This window comes from Dama dama, chromosome 9 (assembly GCF_033118175.1).
Source record: "Dama dama isolate Ldn47 chromosome 9, ASM3311817v1, whole genome shotgun sequence".
NCBI lineage: Eukaryota > Metazoa > Chordata > Mammalia > Artiodactyla > Cervidae > Dama > Dama dama.
Window position 1 is genome coordinate 56,258,975 of NC_083689.1, and position 17,197 is coordinate 56,276,171.

At 41.6% G+C, this 17,197-nt stretch overlaps 1 protein-coding gene across 13 annotated transcripts in view; it reads left to right on the forward strand.

The window, feature by feature from the left end:
- Positions 1 to 17,197, forward strand: part of ARHGAP26 (Rho GTPase activating protein 26) — a 465,415-nt gene that overhangs the window by 150,710 nt on the left and 297,508 nt on the right. For all 13 annotated transcript variants that reach the window (XR_009694187.1, XR_009694186.1, XR_009694188.1 and 10 more), the window contains 3 exons: positions 1,042 to 1,171; positions 3,148 to 3,248; positions 10,344 to 10,438. Coding sequence is in view for 10 of the 13 variants with exons in the window: in XM_061151615.1 (XP_061007598.1) it covers positions 1,042 to 1,171; positions 3,148 to 3,248; positions 10,344 to 10,438 (326 nt within the window). In the remaining 3 variants the exon portion in view is untranslated. The remainder of the gene's footprint in view (positions 1 to 1,041; positions 1,172 to 3,147; positions 3,249 to 10,343; positions 10,439 to 17,197) is intronic.

A 17,197-nucleotide genomic window follows, 5' to 3' on the forward strand; every position in this document is an offset into this window, starting at 1 on the left:
CACATGCTGGCCTCCAGCTCAAAGGATGTGCTCTTGTTCAACTCGCGGTGACGAAATCCAAGTCAGTGCGCCTTACTCCCAATCTCCTTTCCCAAACTGTAAGCAGCAGGACCTTTGGGTGCACAGAATCCTGCTTAGGCCTCTGATCAGTCTCACTGGGACTAAACCCCTTTCTTCCCTAATGTGATCACATTAGTCTGCATGTTGTCTTTGTCTCTGGGTGGTCCTGTGTCCAAATAAACCCAAGTGTGTCCTAGTGGGTTGGGCTATATGCTTTTGGAAGCCCGAGCTCTCATTGTTCCCTGTGGTGCCTCTGAGAACAAGAAGTTGCAAGGTCTTGGACAAGCTTTCACGAAATGGCCTCCTGTTGGGCTGGGTTTCTCAGAAGGCAGGCTCTGAAGCGGAGATTTACACGGAGCAGGTTCCCAGGAGGCAGTGTCTGCAAAAACACCTGTGAGAGAGTTGCGGGCAGCAGGCCCTGCAGAGGGAGAAGTTGAACTGTGAGGCCTCAGCTGATGCCACAGGCCCCCTGGAGCTGCAGTGGTCCCTGGGCTCCCCTGGGTGCTGGTGCAGGCTGTCCTGGGGGAGGGAGAACCTTACGTGAAGCAGCTGGTTTTGAGGAGGAAACTGTCAGCCAACAGCCAGGGTGAGAGCACCTCTGTCCTAGAGGGCTGTGGAGGGCTTGCCCTGCTGTGGGCCCTCGGCCTCGGAGTTGCCAGGACACTTGCTAGAAACGCACGTTTCTGGTTTGAGAGCTGATGAATTTATCTTTGGGGGTGAGGACGGGTGAGATGCATTTCCTGCCAGTTCCCCACGTGATTTTGATGGTCCCTAGAGCTTGAGAGTCATTCTTGAATAGGGCTTTCAGGCTGAAGTATACTTCAATAAAGTGAATGTTTGCCTTATTTCTTGATAGCTGAGCATTCCTCACTTGGTTTTAGACCTAGGATTCTGTAGGTTGATACTCTGAAGTGCTGGAGAAACAGAGAGGGTTTCATTTCTTTGATTTGGTTTGATTTCATTTCTTTGATTTCATCCTAGACAAGAAATCGCTTTGAAGGCACCAGGTCTGAAGTGGAATCCCTGATGAAGAAGATGAAGGAGAACCCCCTTGAGCACAAGACCATCAGTCCTTACACTATGGAAGGGTACCTCTACGTCCAGGAGAAACGTGAGTGCCAGACCAACCAGCAGTGTGGGTGTACTCATGCCTTTTCCCCCAGGGGGTGTATCCAGTAGTGCCTGACATGGAGGATTTATTTGGTCAAAGGAGAATGACTTTATAGTTCAGCTCTCTAGGGGAAAGATGCTGTCTCCAAGGTCTTATCTATCTCTGTGATATATTGTGTTTTCTGTGTAACTGGGAATCCTTTTGCAACCCGGAATTCATAGGCTCTGTGGTGCCACCTTTCCCCTTGAGGTGCCTGTATACCCTCAGGATAGCTTTATATACCACAGCCTTGGTGTAGAGGTCCTGAAGAGGTCTAACTGGCTGGACTTTATAGTCATATCCTTTGGTAGACCTAATAATAGTTGTTTTTGAGACTTGTTTCAACAAGGCCTAAACTACCATGACTTTGGCCCTTTCCTTCTTCACTTCAACTCCTGTCATTCCAACAATTAAATTTTATGAAAAGTAGAAACAAAGGCTCACTTCACAAGCCAGGGAGAAGGGCCATTGACTTGCACATAGGACGTCAAGGAAAGAAATGCTAGGTGCTGCTAACCTAGGGTTTTCAGTGATGACTCAGATTTATGCACTGGTCTGTAGCACCCCCAGACTTAATTCATGCATGTAGTACTAGAGATTAAAGAAAGGACATTATTTTTCTTTAATGGATAGTTCTTCTTATAGTCTCCTATCTGGGCACTGTTGGTTAGGATTGTCAAATGTCTTCACTCCTAGAAGTTTCTTATGAAACAAAATACTTACAGTGATTATTCTATGTAGCAATTACTCAGAAATTTGCTTGGGCATAAAATTGTTCCCTGGTGACAATGGTGAAGTAATGGGATTAGAAGTTGGAGTATACAGTTGTGATGAGAGTTTTATGTCCCTTATTCTTACAGGTATGAGCTTGTTAAGGCTTGTAAGAAGCAGAAGCTACATATACAGCACTTTTGAAATCTTTGTGCCATCATTGGAATATATTCTCTAAGCCACAAAAACACATGAGAATAGTTGCTGTTTTCATTTGTCCTTGATGCTGCAATATAAACACTCTGTTGCTTTTTTAGTGTATTAAGTGACATCTAACACTTGCAATGGGTATTCATACCCTGAAAAATACCTATTAAGTGTCTGCTGAATCTTTTTTCATGTTATCATTATTATTTTTTTAATCATATCTTCTATGCAATCTCTATAAGCATCCAGAACTCATATTGATTGAGGTCTTTGCAGGTTAACAATGCCAATTAGGCCTTCTTCCCCTAATAGTACTTTGTTTGAAATAAAATAATTGCCCAGGCACCAGTAGAATAAGAAACTGTAAGAATTTGTCTGCAGGGCACCTGCCTCTTTGCCGAGGGATAATTTCAAGGGAGAAACACTTAGATTACATTTGAGCATTTATAGTTACTTCCATTCCACATGTCTAGTGTCTCTGGGTTTTCCTTGTCTGCTTTTCAGATCTTCTTGAGTTCTGCTGAAATAAAAATTAGGAGTTTGAAGGTAGGTCAGCACCCCTGTATATCTGTGCACGTGATCACAGAGCAGCTGTGTGGGAAGCATGATGTCATCGCACCAGATGGGGACGGTGACAGGCATTTTGAGGAGCCTTTCTGTGTGCTTTTTCAGTCATCTTACTCCTGTCAGGGGAGAGAAAGGAAGCTTCAGATGGAAATTGATGACGGGAAAATGAATTAATTTCCCCAGAGAACCTCTACTTCCATAGTATTTTAAGACCCATCAGATGCAGCATTTAGTGGGAAAAAGTCTTCCTTGGTCCTTGGGAAAAGTCCTGGGTTAGTTCCACTTCCAGTGTGTGAGATTAGATTTCCACCTGTGGTTGTCCAGCTGATGTGGAGAATATATTGTCCCTAGAAACAGTGTAAGGATAGGTGAGCACTGTGAGTTACATGTTCTGTGTTGTCCAGTATGCAGTGGACATGTCGAGATGTTTAATGGGGAATATTACTTTGCAGGTCATTTTGGAACTTCCTGGGTGAAGCATTACTGTACATATCAACGGGATTCCAAACAAATCACCATGGTACCATTTGACCAAAAGTCAGGAGGAAAGGGGGTGAGTTCATTTTTAAATTTCATGTTTGATTTGTTTGGTTAACACAAGATGAGTGTAATGCATGTTAGCAGTAACATCTCCAATGTTCACTGTAATTTTCCTCATTTTTATATAGTAGTTTCAGGGGGTATGGCATCTGAATAAAGTAAATAGATAATATGATTATTTTTAGTTCTAAGCTGTGTTAGAAGCTGTAATTAAGACAGTTTCTTGTATTTCAATATATGCAATATTAAGTGTGTTAATGTGTTTAGATACTGGAAATTCTTGGATGACCTCATCCTGTGAAACTGATTTTCATCACTTTCATCTGATACCTAGAAGACTGCCAGTTGGCAGTTTAGATGTTCCAGTTATCTATCTATCGTTTCGGTTTTCCAGATATCTATTCCAGTTATTTATTGTAAGAGAACACTAAAAAATGTAGTGACTTTTAAAACAGCACCAATCATTTTAGTTATTTCTTACAGTTTCTGTGGGTAAGGACTTTGGGGAGCATGTGGATCAGTGGTTTGGGCTCAGAGTTTCTCAAATGGTTCCAATCAGATAGTGACTGGAACTGGATCATAAGGGTTTGAAGCAACTTTGAGCTGATCAGATATAGCTCTCTTCCTTTCTCCTGACCTCCTCTTCTCTTCTCCTCCCTCTTTCTCTTTTGCCCTCTATAGTTCCAAGGCCTGTTCTCTGGCCTCTCTACGTGGGCTGGTTTGGGCTTCCTCATGGCATGGCAGCCTCAGGACAGCTAAAGTTTTCAGGAGTGAATCTTCCAGCAACAAAAGTAGACACTGCATTGCCTTTTAATGATCTAGACTTATGTTGGCCTTGTGTGTTGGTTGAAGCAGTTATAAAAGCCCACCTAAGCTCACCCAGTTGCCGCGGGAGAGGATGCAGACCCTGTCTTGCTGGGAGGAACAGCACAGTCACATTACATTGCAGAGAGTGTGGAGTGAAAGGTATTCTTGTGGCCATCATTAGAAGAGCCAGGCTGCATTTGCGGGGAGACTGCTGCTAGAAGTGCCTTGCCGTGCCCTAGTGTTCACCTTTCTTCTGGGAGCACTCTTTCTGTCTCCATTGCCTTTTTAGGTCTGATCTGTCTTCTCTCTGGCTGCACATTACATCATCTTCTTTTTCCTTTCAGTATTCTATTTATGATGGTCCTCTCTGTGAATTTTTTTAAAGAATTTGTTGCACTTAGGCATTTTGGCCTTTCTGGATTTGCAGATTGGTGTCTCTTAGTAATTTTGGAAAGTTCTTATCAATTATCATTTTGAATTTTCCCACCTCCCCATTCTTTCTATTATCTACTACTGGAGATATTTAAATACTTTTAATAAAAAATATTCACATTTTTCATTTCTTTGAATCTCTGGACTGTGTTCTGGATAATTTCTCTGGTTCTATCTTTGGTTTAGAGAATTTTTCGCTGTGTCTGATTGGTGATGAGGCAGTCCTCTGTAAGTATTCCAGCCACGGTCCTCTCTGTGGTGCATTTTGTGCATCCTGTCGGGTTTGCTTGCATGTGTGCAGGCACTGCAGTGTAGAGGCGAAGAGCCCTGACTTTGAGCTTAGACTGCCCAGGTCAGTGATGTGTGACACTCTTGTCACTACTGTTAGCTGCTCCCCCAAGCTGCCCCCTTGCTCTCTGCCACTTCCAGTTTCTCTTCCTGACTTTCTTTTTCTTGGGCCACAACACTGGAGTTGGTCAGCATCTCTGTCCTTCCCTGTATCAAAACATAAAAAAAAGTCAAGGCACTTTTAATGTTTCTTGTTAGGGGTAGAGCTGACTTGTAAATAATCCCAGGAAAATAGACATGTGAAATGATCAAACATAGAGAAATAATAGAGTTAGGAGGAGTATTAACAATCTCTGTTAGTAGGAGTTCCTTATTATCATGAAATGGAAATAGAGGTAGGTCTGCCTTTCTTAGGTCAAGTTAGTTCTTTTCTAATTTCTAGTCCTTCTAGAAATCAACTTCACGGAGTTAAGTAAGTAAGTATTAGTCACTCAGTCGTGCCCGACTCTTTGCGACCCCATGGACTGCAGCCCACCAGACTCCTCTGTCCATGAGATTTTCCAGGCAAGGATACTGGAGTGGGTTGCCGTTGCCTTCTCCAGGGGATCTTCCCAACCCAGGGATCGAACCCGGGTCTCCTGCACTGCAGGCAGATTCTTTACCAATTGAGCTACAAGGGAATCCCTGAAATCAACTTCACTGAGTTATTCTGTCACATTTATTTCGGGACTGTTTATGTGGTGTTTTCCTAAACCTGGAATGAAGGAACTCTCTTGTATTTTCTCCACTCTGTTCTTACCACATTGAAAGTGGAAAGCAGAAACCAATTATGGTGAGTGTTTGGAACTCCTTAGACTTTAGTGAGATAAAAGGAAACACCTCACTGAGTTGTTAAGAGGTTTATATGTATTAGTGTATATAAACTTCTTGGGACAGAAAATAGAGGCTGATATGTAATAAATGCTGCCGTATTGGGAGCTTGGTATTATGTGAAATCATTTCTCTAGTAATAATTACTTATATTTATATTATATTTTACATTTTCTAAAATATTGTCCTTTATCATCCTGTTTGATCCATTTTTCCTCCTTTACAAAAGAGGAAATTGAGGATCAGAGAGAGAAAGTGATTTCTAAGGCCATATGATCAGTGAGTTACTAAAGCCAGTACTCAAACCCTGATTCTGGAGCTGGTATCTCCTGATTCTGAGGCAAATGTATAAATATAAAGTAAGAGCTTTCCACGACACCTCTATGTTTCCTTAGCCTCAAGGTGGAGGAGACATGAACTGGCTGTCCAGAGGTGATATCTTCTTAATTTATACAGGAGAAACATGTGATGTTGTTGTGTTACGTGTTTATGCAAAGCTCTCTTAGGAGGTGCAGATAAATAGGTGATAGTGTGTTTTCTTTCCCTAACATGCTCTTTATCCACCCCTTCTCTCCTTCCTTATCCCCTTGCATTTGGGTTATTTTCCTTTGAAAGTACCCGCTTTTCTCTTCATCTCAGTCCAGGAGATGTGAGCAGATTTTCTGCATCCTCTTGGAGACAGGGCTTGTGCGTGGTGAAAGACAGTACCCCGAGTTCTACCTTGTGAGATGAGGCCCCTCTCTGCAGGAGCCCTGGAATAGCCCAGGGCTGACCCTGTCCCTTCCCTGGCTTGAAACCCTTCATTATGTTCCCACTGCTCGCAGGATACAGACCATAATCTGCATGATCAGGTCCCTGTCTTCCTCAGACCCTTTCTCAGTCCTCTTTCCCTCTTGCTCTTGGATTCCAGACACACTGACTTCCTTTCAGTTCCTGCAGGGCTCCATGGACCCTGACTGTGGGGCCCTCTTCACCTGCTGTTCTCCACCCTGATCTGTGTGCTTGGTTTTATCTCCTATGAATCCTTTGGTCTCAGTTCAAGAAAGCCTTTGCTGACCTTTTTGCCCAGGTTACACCCCCTTAATTTAGGCTTTTGTTAGCACAACATGCTTCTTTTTTTGTTGTTTGTCATGGTTATAACTCTTCATTTGTTTGTATAAATGATCATTATCTCTAGCCCCCATTTTTAAAAACCATGAGTACTTGAACGGATTGTCTTTATAGATTTTTCCTGGTGTGTTATGGTCATTTTTGGAACAGATTCTTATATTCCTCTTATTTCTGCTTATATTTGCCAGTTTTGTTTAGATCCTCTGTTTTCTCCTATTTCTCAGGGACACCTCCCCCTAACCTGGAGAAGGAAATGGTAACCCACTCCAGTATTCTTGCCTGGAGAATCCCATGGACAGAGGAGCCTGGCAGGCTACTGTCCATGGCGTCGCTAGAGTCAGATACAACTTAGCGACTAAACCACCCTCCCCCTAAACTTTCAAAATGGGAAGCAGTCCAACACCATTAAATCAGAAATAGAGTTAGATAGTAACATGGTCAGAAGTACATATGCTTGTGTGTTTATGGTCATACATTTATGCATTGCAGAAGGAGCATTTCTCAATCTGAGAAGTTAATCTTTGCCATTCGGTAGAAGACAATAGTCTAAGACTTGTGAATATAGACGGTCTCTTCCTAGGTCTTCTGTGTTTTATGTGTTATTTTGATATTCGTGGGTGATTAAGTTTTACCATAGGGGTCACATTTCCTATTATTCAATAGACTAGGCAAGTTTGTCAATTTCCCCCTAGTTTAGAAAGAAACATTGGCAGATAAGGAGAAAAAGGAACCCTAAAAAATTCCTATGTGGCAGGAAGAGAAGAAATCAGGAGAAAGCTCTATGTTTCTAAGCAGTAAATTAGTGCTGTGCTGTGTGACAAAACTGTTGCATTCCGTTTGTACAATGGAATATTACCCAATAGTAGAAAGAAAAAACTCCTTTGTTTTGTATCATGGATTTTAAAAAAATTGCCTGCATTGTTTTAATATTAATGGTTATTTTTTATTGAGATATAGTTGATTTCCAATACTACCTATGTTTCAGGTATAAAACAGTGATTCACAATTTTTTAAAATTATACTCCATTTATAGTTATTATAAAATGTTGACTATATTCCCTGTGCTGTACAATATATCCTTGTAACTTATTTATTTGTATAAAATAATAATTTGTATCTCTTAATCCCTTACCCCTATCTTGCTACTCCCTCCTTCCCTCTTCCCACTGATAACCGCTGGTTTTTTCTGTATATCTGTGAGTCTGTTTCTTTTTTGTTCTATTCACATGTGTTTCACTTTTTAGATTTCACAGATAAGTGATATTATACTATATTTGTCTTTCTCTGATTTATGTTATTAAGCGTAATACCCTCCACTTCATCCATGTTGTTGCAAATGGCAGAGTTTAATTCTCTTTTAATGGCTGAGTGGTACTCTGTTGTATGTGTGTGTGTCTGTGTGTGTGTCATGCACACACACACCACTTCTGTTTTTAAAATGGATATATATATGGTTTCTTTTGGCTACAGTGGGTCTTTGTTGCTGTACGCAGGCTTTCTCTAGTTGTAAGGAGCGGGGACTACTCTCTAGTTGCGGTAGTGGTGGCGTCTCTTGTTTTGGTGCACGGGCTCTAGGAGTGCAGGCTTCAGTAGTTGTGGGCTCAGTAGTTGTGGCTCGTGGGCTCTAGAACCCTGGCTTAGTAGTTGTGGTGCGTGGGCTTAGTTGCTCCACAGCAGGAGGCGTTTACCCTGACCAGGGACCAAACCAGTGTCCCCTACATTGCGAGGCGGATTCTTAACCACTGAACTGCCAGGGAAGCCCTATACCACTTCTTTATCCATTCATCTGTTGATGGACACTTAGGTTGCTTTCATATCTTGACACTTGTAAATAATGCTTCTATGAACATTGGAGTATGTGTATCTTTTTGAATTAGTGTTTTTGTTTTCTTTTGGTTGAAAAACCTCCATACTGTATTCCGCAGTGGCTACACCAATTTACATTCCCACCAACAGTGTACAAGGGTTCCCTTTTCTCTACATCCTCACTGACATTTGTTATTTGTGGGCTTTTTGATAATAGTCATTTTTGCTAGGAGTTGGATGATATCTCATTGTGATTTTGACTTGTGTTTCTCTGATGTTTAGTGATGTTTAGCAGCTTTTCATGTGTCTGTTGGCCATCTGCATTTCCTCTTTGGAAAAATATCTGTTTAACTCTTCTCCCCATTTTTAAGTTGAGGTGTTAGCTTTTTTGTTGTTGTTGAGTTGTATGAGTTGTTTATATATTTTGGGTATTACCCCCTTGTTGATCATATCATTTGTAAAAAGAAATAAACCCTTGATTCACACAGTGTGAATGAACAGTAAATGAATTATGTTGAGTGAAAGAAGTCTGGCATAAAGGGGCATTCCATTTGTATAAAGTTACAGAGCATTCAAACTAATTTGTAGTGACAGAGCAGATTCAGTGTTTGCCTGGGAATGGACTGCGTGGAGGGCTGATGGATTACAGAGGGACTCACGAGGAAACTTGTGGGGCTGATGGAAATGTTCATTACCTTCATTGTGTTGATGATTTCATGGATGTATACAGATGTCAAAACTCATAAGTTGTTTGCTTAAACATATGCAATATATTATACATTAAAAATTATACTCAAGGTCCCCTGGAGAAGGGAATGGCTACCCATTCCAGTATCTTGCCTAGAGAATTCCATGGACAGAGGAGCCCGGAGGGATACTGTCCATAGGGTCACAATGAGTCAGACCCGACTGAGTGATAGGATGGATAAACAACAAGGTCCTATTGTATAGCACAGGGATCTATAGTCAGTATCCTGTGATAAACCATAATGGAAAAGAACTGAAAAAGAATATGTATGCAAATAACTGAGTGACTTTGCTGGACAGCAGAAATTAACACAACATTGTGAATCAACTATACTTCAATAAGAAAGTACATACTTTAAATATATATATATATATATATATATATATATATATATATACTCAAAAAGCTGTTAAAACACATTCATTGCACACCTACTCTGTTCCAGGGACTGTTTGGTCTCTGGGGACCCATGGGCAAGCAAAAAACAGACTTAGGTACGTGCCTTCAGGGAGCTTGCAGCCTAATGAGGAGAGAGACATTATTTGAGTCATCCCTTAGGGCAGCAGCAGATCTCAGCTGTGATCTGTGCTATGAGGGAAGGAGGGGGGTACATGGTGTTATGTGAGCATATCTGGTGTATTTGACCTGGTGCAGGAATGTTTTCCTGAGAAGTGACCATTGAACCAAGATGATAGAAGCTCAGAATTGGAAGGAGGACCTCAAGGTCGTCTTGTTTCAACTCTTATCAAACCTGCAGTTTAAATTTATTTAAAACAATACCAACAAGAGTTTAATCTAGCGTGTGTTGCTGCTATACTATCATGATCTATCAATACTAGGATGCTGGGCTCCAAGTAGAACATGGCTCACAGATTTTATCTGCATGAGGCTTCGGCCTGAGGAAGTTGGTGACCAACCTCCTGTGGTCCTGAATACTTAGGTCTTAGAAGATGAAATGATCATTCCTGTTTTTGTGGCATTTTTGTCCAGGAGAGGAGCTTGGCCCGAGTTCTGGCCTCATTTTGACTGTCTGTGTCTTTGCAACAGGGAGAAGATGAATCAGTCACCCTCAAATCCTGCACACGGCGGAAAACAGACTCCATTGAGAAGAGGTTTTGCTTTGACGTGGAAGCAGTAGACAGGTGAGCAGCTGTCACACTTTTTCTTAGAAACAAATATTGCTGAATTTGAATTTCTTACCTTTCCCATCCAGTCATAACATTCTGGTTTTTTACCCCCTCTTTCCCTTCTCCATTCCTTCATTTAGAATAGAGGCCAATTGCTCCTATGCAGGAATCCGTGTAGCAACCCCCATGCTTTACATTCGGCACTGAGGCCCTGGTTGGTTTTCTTTTAATGTCAGGGCTTCCTTCTTGGGAATGTGTATTAGGTCTCAGGAGGGTGAATTTATGTTTAAAGAAATCTATTTAGCACAATTGTATCAGCTATTTGAGATTTTTTACTTAAAAATTTTTATGAAATGATTCAAAAGGAGTTAGGTAAAGGGAAAAGTAGAAGTTCTACTCATTTCAAAAAGGGGCTTTTAGTTACAGCATTTCGCCTACCATTGTGTGTATGCACCCAAGAAAGAAAGCACACCACTTGTGAAATCAGTCTTTGGAGAGGGAGCTCTGTGTTGTGTTCCTTGAGATTTATAGAATCTCATTAAGTTGTACCATTTCATGGTGTTAAGCTGGTTTGACAGCATTCCAGTTCTTTGAGACACTTTACTTGGCAACAGGTTAATTCTTTGAATGAATGCCATGAGTTAAGCTTATTTAAGCTGTCTATTCAAGATCAGCAGTGCTAGCACAAAGATGCTTAGATCTCAGCATGATTCTCTTGTCATGCTGTTTAATTTCTCCCCTTTATTAAAAAAAAGAAGAAAAAGCTACACACATTTTGTCAGGCCAGTATTTCTACCTTCCCTGAGACGTTCACCTGTGGCCACTTCGTGACAGCTCTGAAGGGTCCGGAGCGAGGGTACACCTGGCGTGTGCTGCTCCGTGTGCTGCCAGGGGTGAAACGCCTTCTTGTGGTGCGACGTGTCCCTGCAGTGTGGCCCCTGAGGCTGACAGCGTGCCCGTGGAGAGAGCATGCCCATGTAGTCTAAACTGGACATTTGTGGAAACTAACCATGTCTTATTAGCAGTCTAGTTATTATACTTTTGGCTCTCAAGTCAGGAAACCCAGATCTAAATTTTGACTTAGTAAAATTTTGCTTAGTAGCCATATGACTCTGGGCAAGTCACTTAATCTTGAGGGGCCTTGATTTCCTTCTCTGGAAAATGAAGATGGTCATAGTACCTAGTGCCTGGAATGGTTAGGATTCAAGAAGAGAAGGCATATAAAATGCTTGGCAAACTAGCAAATAATAAGTGTTCATCAATGAGTTGTTATTAGTTATTAATTAGCATGTCCGTCCCTCATGGTTATCTGACTTGATATTTCAAAAGCTAGCATCTGAGTGCAGAGGAATAAATACAATTTGTAAAGAAAAGCAAGTACCCTAGTCGTTTGCTGTGTGTAGGTTTTGAGGGGGAAGGGAATGGAGAAGGGCTGTATGGAGGAGTAGGTTGAATTGGGGCAGCAAAGGGGGATTGCGAAAAGTGCACCACAAACTGAGATTATTCTTGACTTTAAACAAATCCTAAGTCTGGATGCTTTGAGCCCTTGTAGGCATCTCTCTTCTCTTAAAGTTTGGAATTTATAAGAATTCCTATTTGTTGATGTCCATGAAAAATGGATTAGTGGATGTGTTTGTGTGGAAATGGAGCCCTGTTGTTTGATGCTGGTCAGCTGAATAGTTCCCAGAGATGTTCATCTATATGCAGGGTTCCTTGAACGAGGGCATGCCCTGCATTGCAGCTCTTGTTATTTTGGAAATGAGGTCAGTGACACTTTCTGAAGCTGAGTCATTTTCTTCTTCAGAAGTTTCCCAGAAGTTGTAAAGAGTTGCTTTTTAGGCAATTAAAACTCACCATGGTTCCTGTATCTCATTTCCACCCTTGCCAACACTTCCTACCACCTTCCCCCTGTGTTAGGCCAGAAAAGCTTTGCACGTCCCAATTATAAGCTGAGAGCAAATGTGTCACATTCAACATACTGAGTGTATTTGGGAAGTCCATTTCTTTTAAGTCATCGACTCTGGTTTCCTTGGCGTGACATGGAGAGGTTTCAGTTGTGGTTCAGAATAAGGCTTCTGAATCTCCTCTTAATAAGCTGGAAGGGAGTAGAGGGTTCTGTTGTATTATTTGTGTTTTTAATGTTCTGTGTATTGTGATGCCGTTCTGCCTGGGGAGAACCTGCCCTGTTCAGGGCTGGCCAGTTTTTGGAGTCATTTGAGGGCTGAACCTGGGGAGTGCCACTGACATGTGGACTCCTGGTCCACAGCCACGCTGCCTCCACTGGCCCCAGCACCCCAGGAGGCAATATTCCTCTGCCTGAACCATCCAGCGCCAGGAACCAGGCCCCTAGGGACCGCTGTCACAGCTTAGCACTTGTGAAGTTATTCAAACTAGCCAGTCCTAAACAGTTGACCTGGCTGGCCCTGCCTTGCCTTTGCTGCAGAAACTCTTAACAAAGGTCAGGGTCTGTACTCTCCTCTCCAGCCACTTCTGCCTCCTAGATGATATTGGTGTTTTCCCACGTGGTCTATGTGGTGTTCCAGGCATCCTGTTTCCAGCACCCTTGAATATAAGAAAATTGGTTTACTTGAGTCCCTTCTGTGTCTCCTCTTGTGGTCGCACTTGACTGGCCATCACCTGAAAGAACACAGAACATCCATGAACCAGCTTCTCTCCATTTTCTATACAGGTTATCATCTTTGGTCTCAAAGATGAGGTTACCACTGGCACTATTTTCTTTAGCATCTTTCTACATTTTCCTCCCACATCCAGGAAGAAACTGAGGTGAGAGGAAAGGCATTTGCACGTGCTCAGGGGAGACATCCCTGGGAACTCTGCATAGAGTCCTGTTCTCTGGAAGACGCCTGCACCCCTCTTTTTCCACCAGTGTGCTTTAGCAAGGCATGGATGCTGCTAGCTGTCCTGCTGTCTTTGCAACCTTCCACAGACGTCCTAGCTTCTGCCTGCTGAGTTGGAGAAGCAAAGGGGTGAAATGCAAGTTTAGCACCTAGGAAATGTGAAAGTCAAAGAGGGAATGGTTATATTTAACAGCATGAAGTTTTAGAATGTTCCCAGAGTATGTAGCACCAATTAACATTTATGTAGTAGCTATTAATGTTTTATTCTATGAAGATATTAATACATGCTAAAGTGTGACTTATTTGACTTAGAATATGTGAAGTTGTGGGGTTTGAAGATTGAATACTTTTATCCCTTAGGCTCAGTGCTGATATTTCATGTCATTGTGTAGCTGAAACTGTAACCTTTAGGAAGTGATGTTCTAGGAGGTCAGTGTTGTGAATTGAAGATACCAGTGTCTCTTACTGTGTGGTGAGAACCACCCACTCTCAACATCCACAGGGGTGCTTGTGAGAACTGCAGCTTCTTGTTCCTGCCCCAGATCTACATAGTCCGCCTTTATGCAAGAGGGACCCTGAAGTCCACTTTTTGAATAAGGTCTTCTGTTGTCCTCTCCTCTTGCTCACAGTTGGTGTATTAAACAGCAGGCATATCCTAGTATAGTGTTCTCAGAGTGCACCAAAGCATTTTCCTTGTTAAAAACAAGCAGTAAAACAAAACAACTCAGGCTCCTTTACTAAGGAGCTTAATTCTTAGCTTGATGGAGGAGAATACAGCTAGTAGAAAAGATGATCACCAGTCTCTGATATAGAGTAGTAGGAATAAAGCAACAGTAAAACCCACAATAAAACCCAGTTTTTTAGTTAACTATGGAGGAGACCAGCAGTTAGAGAGGACTTTCTGGAAGCTGAACAGTTCATGTAATTTCATGTAATCCTCACCCAGCCCAGGGAGACTTGTGCTCCAAGTGTCTCATGTTACTGAGGAGGAATCTGCAGTTTAGAGGGTGAGTCTTACCCAAGGTTCAGGTGGGAGTTAGTTGAACTGTTTTAGAATCGTTTTCGAGTGATGAGCCCAGTGCTCTCTGTCCTTGGGTCTTGGGGCCACTACTGAGCAGTCACCTTGCTGCCTGTGAAATCTGAGGAGTGCTTTCTCACTCTCATCATTGGCACTTGGTGTGTAAACTAATAAAAGCCTCACACACATTTCTGTTCCCGTATTTCCTACCCTGTGCTCTTCAGAAAGTCCTCACATGGCTAATAGTTTAAAGAGGCGCATAGTAGGTGTTCCATGAATGCTGTGTGTTTTTTGTACACTTTTTACCTTTTATTCTTTTGTACACTTTTTACCTTTTGTACTCTTTTACCTTTTATTCTTGATGATTTACATTTCTGTTCATCTAAGGAGACTGGCATGAGTAAGAAATCAAAGCACTAGTGCCATTTGTCAGTAGATTGTTTTCATTGTATCCCAGTGCATTGCTGCCAATTTGTTAATCCTCAAATTCTGCCGAAAAGGGATTAATCCCTGACATTTCTGTCCTCTAGGAAGAACTGTTGTAACTCTGACCCATGAATGAGTTGGAAATGAAATTGAGGATTAATTCAGAGTTTAGGGATTTAGATTTATACCTCTTAAACTTTTTGTGTCAAAGATCCTCCTTAATACTGTGAATACATTTCAGAAAGCTACTTTTAATTCTCACATCTAAGAATCTGTGTGGCTTGTAGTAGTTGTGGGTGTTACCACAACTTGCTCTGAAGAGAATATTTTCTTTTCCCAGAAGGTACTTGTTATGGGTTAGGTTGTATACCCTCACAACTTCATAATGCTAAAATTCTGATCTCCAGTGCCTGACAACAAAAATTGTTTGGAGACAGAGTATTTGTAGAGGTAGTCAAGTTAGAATGAGGTGATTAGATTAGGGTGGGCTCTAATTCAGTCTGACTAGTGTCCTGATAGAAAGGGGACACAGAGCCAGACATGTACACAGGGAGAATGCCTTGTGAACATGAAGGCAGAGATCAGGGTGATGTCTCTTCGAGCCAGGGAATGCCAGAGATTCCTAGCAGACCACCAGCAGCTAGGAGAAAGGCATGGAAAAGCTTCTCCTTCACATACCGCAAAAGGAATCCACTTGCTGACACTTTGGTCTCGAGCTTCTAGCCTCTAGCCTCCGTGACATAATACATTTCTGTTATTCATGTCACTCACTTTGGGGGTCTTTGTTATAGCGGCCGGAGCAAACCAATACAGTATTGGATAAGAGGGATTCTCTTCAGGAAGCAGCCGTGAAAGGCCCCTGCAACCTTTTAGATGGGTGGCCCAGTACACATTCCTTGAATAATCCTATTGATAAGGAGCCCCACTTCACAAAGCCACCCTTTGACATACATTATCTTCCTTAGTATTTGAAAAATCATTATTTCTTATACCTTAATAAAGAAGCATTCTTTGGTGCCTTTGTATCACCTTGCTGTAGAACTGAACATTTGAAAGTTTATATGTTACATTGGTTAATATAATAAAAAATAGATTTTTTTTCTTTGAATTGTGTTAACTCTTTTTGAGTGAGTTTAATGTAAAATTCCTGAGTAAAAAATGAGAGTTCATCTAAAAGCAGCTGTTAGGGGTAGTGGCATGTGATACTTGCCATTGTCTGTCTTTAGTCACTTTGAATAATTAACTCTACCATGCAGCATCTTATGGAAATTAATAAGCAGATGTAGGGAAAATACTTGTTTAAGCTGAAGAATCATGGTGGTAGTCATCTCTCAGCATCTCTGCATTTGTTTATTTTAAAGAGATGTCTCTTTATGTGACACATGGGTATTTTCTCACAAATGTTTTCCAGGAGGAGCCATAAACCATATGGAAAATAATTGAAACAAAAGACTTCCTTTTGATGCACTGAATCAATGTAGTCTCTTGAGGAGTGGTGTTTATACTTGGAGGAAAGGAAACAATTAGAATGCTTTATGTTTTCCAGGACTAGCTGACCCGAACAGAAGTCCATACATTTGAAGATATTGTGTGGAGTGTTGCATGCCGCATTCCCACCTTTGGTACTCTCCAGAGGTGGGCAGAACAGGAGGACTTATTAGGATCACAAGGTTACTTGGTGCTAGGGGTGTCATGGGGACCAAGGCAAGCATAGTCCTTGCCTTCATGGGTCTTACTTAGCATTGATTGTAGAATGGCAAACACATTCATGCAACTGGAGGTATAAACACCAGTATATTGAGTATTCAGCAGACTTGGAGGATCAAAATGCTATGAGGAAGGTGTAACTCACAGGGGGACTTCACCTTTCCAGTCTTACAGAGAGTGATGGCATAATTAGAATGCTTTGAATTTTCGTTTCTTCTATTCTCCCTCTCCCCTTCCTAATTTATTAGCCATAACTAATGGCCGGAGACTGTACTGACCATGGAGATACAAAGTTTAATGAAACAGTATGAATCTATTGGACTTTCCTTCTTAAGAGTCATTATCTGATTTTCCTTGCAAACCACATTCAAAGTCCTCCTTCTGTGAGCTTTCCATGAATAGGTAGAGAGAGACAGCTTTCCTGTGAACCAGTCCTAGCCTGGCATGTCACACCCACTGTGAACTCTATCCTCATGACCCACCATGTACGGGGTGTTTGCACATCGTACGGGCTTTCCTTTGTATTGGTTAGTTGTTCAATTAGTTATGTTTTATATAACTGTTCAATTCTAAATATCTGTCTCAGGTAATTTGCTCCCAGAGGCAGAATAACATTACTTCATTCAGCTTTTAGTACAGTACTGTGTGCTTGTAGTTCAATTTTGTTTTTTATAGTAATGCACTTTCTGAGTTAGATTATTTTGTTCTTTCCTTTGGGACTTTGGTGAATTACTGTGTAAGAGATTATGGGAACTGAATCATGTT